This window comes from Mus caroli, chromosome 7 (genome assembly GCF_900094665.2).
Source record: "Mus caroli chromosome 7, CAROLI_EIJ_v1.1, whole genome shotgun sequence".
NCBI lineage: Eukaryota > Metazoa > Chordata > Mammalia > Rodentia > Muridae > Mus > Mus caroli.
Genome location: NC_034576.1, coordinates 100,541,382 through 100,551,137, shown reverse-complemented (window position 1 = coordinate 100,551,137; position 9,756 = coordinate 100,541,382). Strand labels below are relative to the sequence as shown.

General features: G+C 37.8%; 1 protein-coding gene across 4 annotated transcripts in view; it reads right to left on the bottom strand.

Annotated features, from left to right (window-relative positions):
• The window catches only part of Pak1 (p21 (RAC1) activated kinase 1), a 125,637-nt gene that overhangs the window by 31,354 nt on the left and 84,527 nt on the right, over positions 1-9,756 (bottom strand). For all 4 annotated transcript variants that reach the window (XM_021167463.2, XM_029479658.1, XM_029479656.1 and 1 more), the window contains exon 5: positions 8,927-8,964. In XM_021167463.2, coding sequence (XP_021023122.1) covers positions 8,927-8,964 — 38 coding nt within the window. The remainder of the gene's footprint in view (positions 1-8,926; positions 8,965-9,756) is intronic.

Genomic DNA, 9,756 nt, shown 5'->3' with positions numbered 1-9,756 from the left:
TGGTTGTGAGCCACCATGTGGTTGCTGGGATTTGAACTCTGGACCTTCGGAAGAGCAGTCGGGTGCTCTTACCCACTGAGCCATCTCACCAGCCCCAGCCTGCTTTCTTATAGAAGCCTGGACCTCCAGCCCAAGGAGGTCACCATCTATCAGTCTAATGGCCTGGGCTGCTTGGTTTCTTTAAAAGCCCAGCTGTAATCTGTACATTTTTTTGGTTTAATCTCAGCTCTGGACTATGGGGCTGCTTCAGATTGTCCACAACCGTTAACTATGATTGCCCTGTGCTCTAGGGGGGCATGATCTTTGCCAGCTGCAGACTAGGGACTCTGGAGACAGTATAATGCAAGAGCCCTGAGAAGGGTGGGAGGTAGTCCAAAGAACACAGCTGCTGCTTCCTCCTAAGTGCTGTTGTTGCAGTTAGCAAGAAGCTGGAGATATCCTGATGATGAAGATTGGGCCGACCCCAAGAAACAAGAAGTCCCTAGTCTGCAGGAAGTAGTCTAAGGAGGTCTACACTCCCCTTCCCTTCTAACCTCTCTCTCCTACCTAGTACTGGGGGATTGGAAGGGAATGTGGTGGATAAGTATGGAGAAGAAAAAAGAGGTATATGAGAACATGATAAAACAGATAAAACAAATATGCCAACATTGGGCCATCCCCCATCAGTCACTGATTAAGAAAATGCCTTACAGAGGCATTTTCTCCATTGAGAATCTTCGACTCCAATGACTCTAGCTTACATTAAGTTGACCTAAAACAAACCAGCAGTCAGGTATGTCTTCCTGCATCCAGACTTGTCTTCTTGTATCTCTTAACACCAGAAATATAAGGTAGAGACAGGTGAACCCTAGGGGTTCACTGAACATCCAGTTTAACACTAACGTTGAACACCACAGTTAGTAAGAGACCCGCTGTCATAAATCAAGAGAGTGACAGAAGAAAACTGGCATCAACCTCTGGCTTTCACATGAACATGCAGGAATGAACATACCACATATGCACACACACTAAAAAAAAAAAAAAAATCAACACAAAGCAGTAGAAGAGGAATTTAAAAAAAGTCAAGATTCATATGAAAAACTGGAAGCAAATGAAAAAATCCAAACACAATAATTCTGTTAAATATCAATAGTCTAAATACCCCAAAGAGCAGAAATTGCCACACTAGAAGAAAAACAGCAAACAAAATATAAACATATGTTTCCTACATAAGTTTAAGCAAGACAACTAGAAAATATATGTACATAAAACAGTAGTCATAAAAGAGTGCAGTGGGTTATAGTAACTAAAACTAACATTGTATAGAAACCTTAGCATGCTGGAGATGTGCCTCAGTGGTAGAGTACTTGCCTAGCATATGAAGGGCTCTTAGCTTAATCCCAGCAGAGAGAGAAAATGAAAGGGGCAGAGAGACAGACAGACATACAGAGACACAGAAATATTACTAGGATCAAGAAGGTCATTTCATAATGTGTAAGAAGTAAAAACAATTGAAATAATAATTATAAACAAAATCATACAACATATAATTATAAATAAAATACTTAGGTAAAACAAGTCATCTTATGTAACGCAAGAAATGACACGTTGAAGGCAAGAAATAATTCTATTGTACAGAGAGATTTCAACTATTCTTGGGGATTCCATTTCTATGCTCTCAATAATTAAGAGCCCAAGAAGTTATAGAAAACACAAACATTCAATTTGACCTTCACATCCCATCCATATATGCAGAAAAAACATTCCACCACATGAGTCACTATTCCACAACAGAAATGCTAGGCCATGAAAACATATCTCAATAAACTTGAAAAACATAAAGTTATCAAATAGCAGGAAAGAAGTTTGTCTAGAAAACACAGTAGAAATGGTCAACAAAAAGATGCTGGAAGCCATTACTCATTCAGACATGCAAATAAAACCACAATAAGATATTACTTCACATGCACCAAGATGACTATAATCAAGAGACAGAAAACAAGAAGGGGTCAGGGTAATTAGAACCATCATAATTGCTGGTGGAATGGAAAATGATGACAACCCTGTGGGAAACAGTCTGGTAGCTACTTTTGTAGTCAGATCTTTATCAACAAAGAAAACTTATAAGATTCTTTTCTGGGTCTAACCTAGAACCTAAAAGAAAAGTTCTAAAAAGAAAGTATTAAAGATTTTTCTAAATGGTCTGGCCTATATTTAAATGCCTTGTCCCCTGTTTGGGAAGAATTAGAAGGTGTGGCCTTGTTGACAGAAGGTCACTGGGGACAGGTTTTGAGGCTTCAAAAGACTAGTGTCATAACCTATATGTTCTCTGCTTACTGTTTATAAATGTGAGCTTTCAGCTGCTGCTCTAGTGCCACGCCCACCTGTGGATGCCATACTCCCTGCCATGATAATGGTGTACTCCTATGCCTCTGAAAACCCCCAAAGATCTTCCCTTCTTCCTGTAAGTTCTGTAAGCTTGGTTATGGTGCTCTATAACAGCAACAGAAAACTAGTGCACTATCCTATGGTCTGAATTATGGAGATGGTTATAAAACTATAAGTTGCTGAAATCACTAACCTTAAATTGAGCTTAAATTCTACTAAGCTTTTAGTATCGCAATCATAAATTTAAGAGACCTCCAAAGATTTTTAAATATGAAACTTCAACTTAAAGGAGAAAAAACAAGTACCACTCAGAAAATAAACAAAAGCCACACACACATACACACACACACATATACACACCAGACTGAATAGGAAGGAAAAAAATCAAAATCAAGTATATCATTAATACCTTTAAGATAAGAACAGATACTAATTCTAGACACAAAATACGATATTGAATTTTTAAATGAAAATGCATTTGGAAATTAAACATGTAATAGAAATAAAACCCAATATGTATAATGAAAAATAAAGAAAATATCCTAAAAATTAAAACAAAAAAAAAATCAATGGAGTTACAGAAAAAGAGAACGAAGAAAATGAAAGAAGAAATAAAGAAAACAATTCAAACATATTTCCGAGTACATGAAATTTGGAGTATTCATGTTGAAAGGGTTTGTAATAAATGTATTTGTTCTATTCATAATAAAACATGAAAATGTGTACATAATTTTGAAAGTCAAGAACGTTAGTTGAGATCCTATAAACTTTTCAAGTTACAAAAAACTACATATAAAAAAGCAAAAATAAAAATGGCTTTGGAATTAGTAGTACTTTAGATAAATGACAAAAATATATTATTTTCCAAATTCTATTAAAAAATTATCAACCTAGAATTCTGTAATCAGCAAAAGTGTTAATAAAATATGAGGACATAGAAACTCCAATTCCAAGACCCAGCAAATACTGTCTACTTCCTACTTTCTCAAAACTACCAGTGCATGTGCTTCACCAAATGTCAAAAGTAGTAATAACAATAATAGTAAGATTAGTAATAGTAACAACAACAACAACAACAGAAAATAGAATACCAAAACAGGTTTGCCAAGACAATGGTGAAGTCTTGGAAATAGTGTTATTTGATAATTTCTAGCCCTACTGGTATTATAATGTAGCGAGGTGGGTAGCTTTGGCAGGCCCACGCCACCATGTATCCCTGGGAAATTATGCCATGCAAAGGACCTGGTGGTTTATTGGTTTATTGGGGGAAGGGAGAGTAGTGAGGACCTACAAAATGATGGAGGCAGGCAAGTGGACATGTAAACAAGCAGACAGACAGGAACAGAGCCATGAGGGCAGAGAAAGGGGCCAGAGAGGGAAGGAAAACGGATAGAAGGGACACTGAGAACAGACAGAAAGCAGCTGAGTGGCCAGCAAGCCCTTTTATTCGTAGCACACACCTGTTGTACCTGACCTGCAACAGGTCATGTGGTAAGAAGGTCATGTAGCAAGAAGGTCATGTGGCAAGAAGGTCATGTTGTAAGCAATTGCTAGGTCCCTGAGAGTAGGCCAGCTGAATGCCTCTATACTAACAACTGGACTTTTTAATATAAATTTGGATAAAAATGATAAATTTTAAGTGAATATTCTTAATCACCATCATCTCTGTGAGTTAATTATTATATAATGTTTAGCCTTTCAAAGATGATCTGTGTGTTATAAACCTTGATCTTCACATAGCCAAACATGTTTTTATTATGACATGATCAAATGCTGATTTTTATTAGGTATAGAATTTTTTGACTCTATAATTTTCCTCACACCTCAAAGGATAAAGATATTCCTTTATCTACCACAGTTAATAAGTACTCTGATACTAATGTCTACATTGGCTCTACTCTGGCTCAATTTTTTAAGGAGGCTTTTAAGAATTTTCTCTCTATCTTTAGTCTCTGATTGTGTGGCCTGGTTGACAGACCTTTCATCTGAAGACTCGTGCTTTTCTTTACCTAGGGAGCTGCTGTATTTCTTTTCCTTTGAGGATGTGTGTGTTGTATTTGGTTTTTCTCTTCTACTCCCTGTTCTCTGATTTGTCTTCCTGACTTGTGCTTATTGCCCCTTATTTTCAAATTCTCCATCTGTCCCATTAATTTTCTGAACTTCATTTGTGTGTAATTGTCCTTTAATGTTTGTTGATTGATTACATTTTTAAATTGTAAGAATTCTTTTACCCTTTGATTACTCCAACAATATATTTGCGGCAGGTCTGATTTAATATGTACATTGTAGAGAAGTGATTCGTGACAAGTTTTTCTTTAAGATAGCATAGGCATGAAAAAGCATATGAGGGACTAGGGATTAAAAAGTATGAGACACCTCCTCTTGAGATGCCGAATTTTAAAGGTATTGTCTTTTCAGGAAGGAATCCCCACCTGGCACTGTGAACCTGGTCACAAGCCCCTGCCTCAGGACACAGACCACAGTGAGGACTTACTGCTGTTGTGTTGTTTTGCTAAAAGGACAAATTGTCAAACTGCCTCCTAAATATTTACGTTTATACTCATGGGTCAGTGTTTCTCTCAACCGTGACCAGAGACCCTTCTTTCTGCAGTAGGCAACAGTTATACAGAGACTCATAATTGTTCAAAGTTCTGAAAATAGGTCACCCACCACTGAGTATTCAGCTCTGTAGCAACCTGCTACCCTACCCAAGCTCAAGAAACCATAGCAGAGAGGAGGTGGAAAAGATGTAAAAGCCAGAGGGCGGGGAGGAGTGCTCTGACTTGCTGTCTGCTGGATATGATGAACCACTTGCATTCATGAGCTCACTGCAGCTGTAGTTTCCGACACACTAAAGTCAACAAGATCAATCAAACATTCTAATCAAGCAGCAATAATTGGACTCAGCAGGTTTACAAAAAAAAAAAAAAAAAAAAAAGGAAAAAACATGAAAGTGGGGGGTAGATTTTTAGGAGATCCTGGGAGAGGACAGAAAAAGAAGGTGGAGTTGAGGGTGAGTATGATCATGTTACATTGTATCAAAATGAAATTGTCAATAAATAAAATATATCAGAAAAAGTAACAAGTATTTTCTTGCAACTGCAGAGCTATGTTTCCCTTTCTTAACATTGTAGTAGAAATCTCCTAGTGTTTTGTCTCTCTGTCTCTCTCTCTGTCTCTCTGTGTCTCTCTCTGTCTCTGTCTCTGTCTCTCTCTCCCTCCCTCCCTCCCTCCCTCCCTCCCTAGCCACAATCCCTAGTATCATCTCCTGTACTAAGAATTCAGGCATGTGCCATGTACCTGGCTTCCAATTACTTGAAGCCGCTTCTGAGCTCCTCCTAACAGGCTTTGTGTCTTTTATGAATTCTTCACAATGGTTAGGTTATGACCTGTTTTTGTTGTTGTTGTTGTTTTGGAATGCTATCCCTCTTGAAATATATCTTTAGGCTAACAAAAGATGAGCACATTCAGTTCATTACCCTAAGCTTCTTCTTAAACGAAGAGGAATAAGACTCAAGCTTACACTAAAATGCACATCCAAATACACACACACACACACACATTTTATTCAAAATAGTTTACTCAAACTCCAATTGCTCTTATTTTATATTCTGGACCCTTAATGAGCCCTTAATAAACAGCCTTAATAAACAGGCTTTTGTTACACTACCCCTCAGACAGGAAAACACTGCCCATTTCTTATTACCTAGTTTTACCTGACACTATGTTATACATCCTTTTCATATGTTCTCTTTTATCACTAACTTGTGAGATTAAGAGCAAAGCCATTACCAGGCCTTCATTTCTCAGCACCCAAAGAACCTATCACACAATGTATAGTCTCTTGTTTAAGAGACTATGTAGTCCACAGTAGCTTGGAACTATTTCTGCCTCCTCAACAAGATTACAGATATGTACCAACATTCCTGACTGGTATAAATTCTAAAAATAAGAATCAGCAATAAAAATACCATAGAATCTTAAGAGTCAGATCCTAAACACAGATAAGAGTGTTTAGAACTGAAAGAGCTCTACAAGATCATGTTTGTTAAATGAGCAAGCCTTTGGGACCTAGTATGTAAACTTCCTTCAACTATCAGAAAGAACAAATCACAAATCAAACATGACACCACTGCATATTATTCTTGCAACCTTCTCTTTTGGCTCATATCTCCTTAATCCATTATTAAGATTTGTATCAAGGTGTAGGAGAGTGCACATTAATTTTTGTGTTGCCTGTGCTTTGGCATAAAGATGCTAAGGAAATACTTATAAAATGAGTAAATACATGAATGTTCAAGAGAATGGAATTTTTTAACTGATTTTTATTATTACTTCAATAGGAGGGAGCAATTCATAATTTTTCTGTGCCACATTTTTAAAATCTGTAATAGGGAGATAGTAATTATGCTTAATTATTTCATGAATTAAATACAACAATATGTATAAAACCAATAGAGAAATCAATGATACGCTACAATTATAAAATCACATCAACGTACATACAAATAAGGAAATATAAAGCAGGGACTTATAGGGGAAATGCTCTCAGTTAGGGGTAAATGTCCTTGACAGTGTGAGTGGTTCTACTTGTAGACACTAAACCAAGCAGGTGTTACTCTCTATCTAAGCCATATGGCATGAGCCACAGGGCCCTTCTCCCACACTAACAACAGAGCTGTTGCCTGACTGTACTTGTCTTTATAAGTCCTTCTAGGTCTTTCTCTGTTCCCTGACCCAGTGAAAAACCCTAGACTGTGAGACTCAGAAGATTCTTATTCTTATATGGTTTTATGTTCACTTGTTTGTTTGTTGAGATGTGAGTCTCATGCCACCCAAGCCAGTCTAATTACTATGTAGCCAATGATGACCTTGAAATTCTGACCCTCCTGCCTCTACCTCCCGAGTGCTGGGAGTACAGGCTTGCACCACAACTGGTTTCTAACTTGGTTCTTATTTGTGAGTTATTCGGAAGATTTGTTTTTCTGTCCAGGAAATAAAAACAACATTCTTCCCAAGGTAATTGTAAGGACTAATTATGTTAAAGATGAATATCTTAACACTATGTCTGGCACAGAGTGGCCATTCAATAATAGATAACAGCCACTCTTTTTACAAAAGTATAAAGACATTTAACCCACAGATCACTACTCCACTTTGTTTAGGCTTTTCTTCAATAATTTACTGGTCAATAATTCATTTTTCAAAGACAGTGTATCTTCAAATACTTCCCCCATTTTTAAATCATTATCTCTTCCATTTGTTGCAAGCAGCATGAATGAGAGGAAAGGAGGACAGAGTAGGAATCCTATGTGTACTGCCATTAACCTTTCTCTAGTTCAGTTTTAACATCCATAAAACAAGGATAGCAATCTGATTCATTACACTGCTGTGAAAAGTAAAAGAGACAATGAATAAAAAGGACCCAATACATTGCAAAGTACCAGACTGGTACCTTTTATACTTGCCACGAGCACAAATGACGCTGACTGCTGGCAGCAAAGTTTGACAGCGGCTCCGTACTGTGTTATATATTACTATTCTCCCTGTTTAAAATTCTTCTAAGCTTTTCATTAGCTTTTAGACAAAGCCAAACTCCTACTGACTTGGCCTACTCTACTATGCCTCTTCACTGCCAACCTCTCTTCCGGCACATCCAGACATATCAAACTACTAGCAGTTCCCAGAATATACATACCTTGTGAACCTCCTTCCCCATGCATATAATTTTCTATCTGAAATGTCGTCGTCTCTCTAATTCTTACTCTAAGTAACTCATTCAGCATAGATGTTACCATTGAGAAGCTTTCACTGACACACTCACTCTTTAATTCAATAAATGTTTAGCAAATGTCAGAACCTGCTGAGTACCAAAGACAAAGCTATTAATAAGACAGATACAGTCCTTCACCTCAGGGGGATTATAGCACAATGAGCAGTAACTGTATGTGCCTTCATATGCTCTATAAGACTAGGAGGTACAAGTCTAGGACACTGTCTATCTGCTACACAAAGGACCTGGCAGAGAATAGAGGTTTCTGTAAATGTTTAATAAATCAATATGGTACAAGCACCTTCTTTTTGATTTTTCTGACATTCTGGGGATTGAACCTGCAGCTTCTCACATGATAAACAGGTACTCTGCCACTCACTTGGACCTTCAGCCATCTTTTAACTTTTTTAGGATTCCCTCCTAAATTTAGTTGACAAGAAACACATCCAGGTAAGGAATAATGAATCATTCTCATTTTACAGATGAAAACTCTGAGCCACAGAAAGATAAACTGGGTTTCCAACGTTCAAACCTACAAATGAAACAGCCTAAAAGCTACATCTCAGGTTTCAAGGTTAGAATTTCTACAGCACTGTAAAGCTGGAAGAGACATACGGTCAAATAGGGATAACAGTTAACCACTCCAGTTCCTTTAATGTAGATAGAGAATCTAAGGCATGGCAGTGGCCAAAATGAGTGTCGCTGAAGCCAGGCTGTCTGTACTACACTGTCCTGAACCTTACTTCCATACCCACTTATTTCAGAATGGAGGAAACACAGACTTACCAAAGTGTTAGAAGAATTATAATCTTCGGCTGACTTATCTGTAAGAAGAAGAAACAAAAGACTTAGTAGTAAAGTATAGCTACTGCTTTTCTGAGTGCTAAGGTGATCTAAGTAAACACTTGAAGCTGCAGAGAAGAGTGACAGCACAACTGGCCCTGTGAACAGAAGCCATGCTAAGCACACTACACCTACCATGGTCCTCTTTAATCCTCACTAGGGTTCTGAGTATTATTATTACATCCACTTTAGAGTTGAGAGAAGTTAAGTAATTTGCCCAGCATGTACACAGGTTAAATAGATGATTCAAAATCTAAATTCTGATCTAATCTAAATACCATGCCATAACAATACCCACATCACAAGTTTTCAATGGTTGAGAATATTTTCTACGTTCTAAGATAAAGGCAAGAAATCCCACACTATGTTACCCACATAAATCATGCTTCAGCTTCAGCTTCCAGAAAGGATCTTTTAGAGGCTGGGAACTAGCTCAGTAAAGTGCTGCTGTGCAAATACAAGGATGTAAACAAGGAAACAACCTGAATGGATGGTATATAATTAAAATCCCAGGGCTGGAGAAGCAGAGGGAGATGGGTCCCTGGCCAATCAGTGAGAGACCTCGTCTAAAAAACACAGGGACAGTGCCTGAGGAATGATACCCAAGGTTGTCCTGTGTCCTTTAAACACACGAGTACACACGTGCCTGAGGAACCAGCAACGGAGCATCACCATTTATTTAAGAAATTTCAGTCTGATGGACTGTCTGAGTGATAAAGTAACTGTCATCCTGTAACCACTATTATCTCAGACTTGATGAAATGTGCCCACAA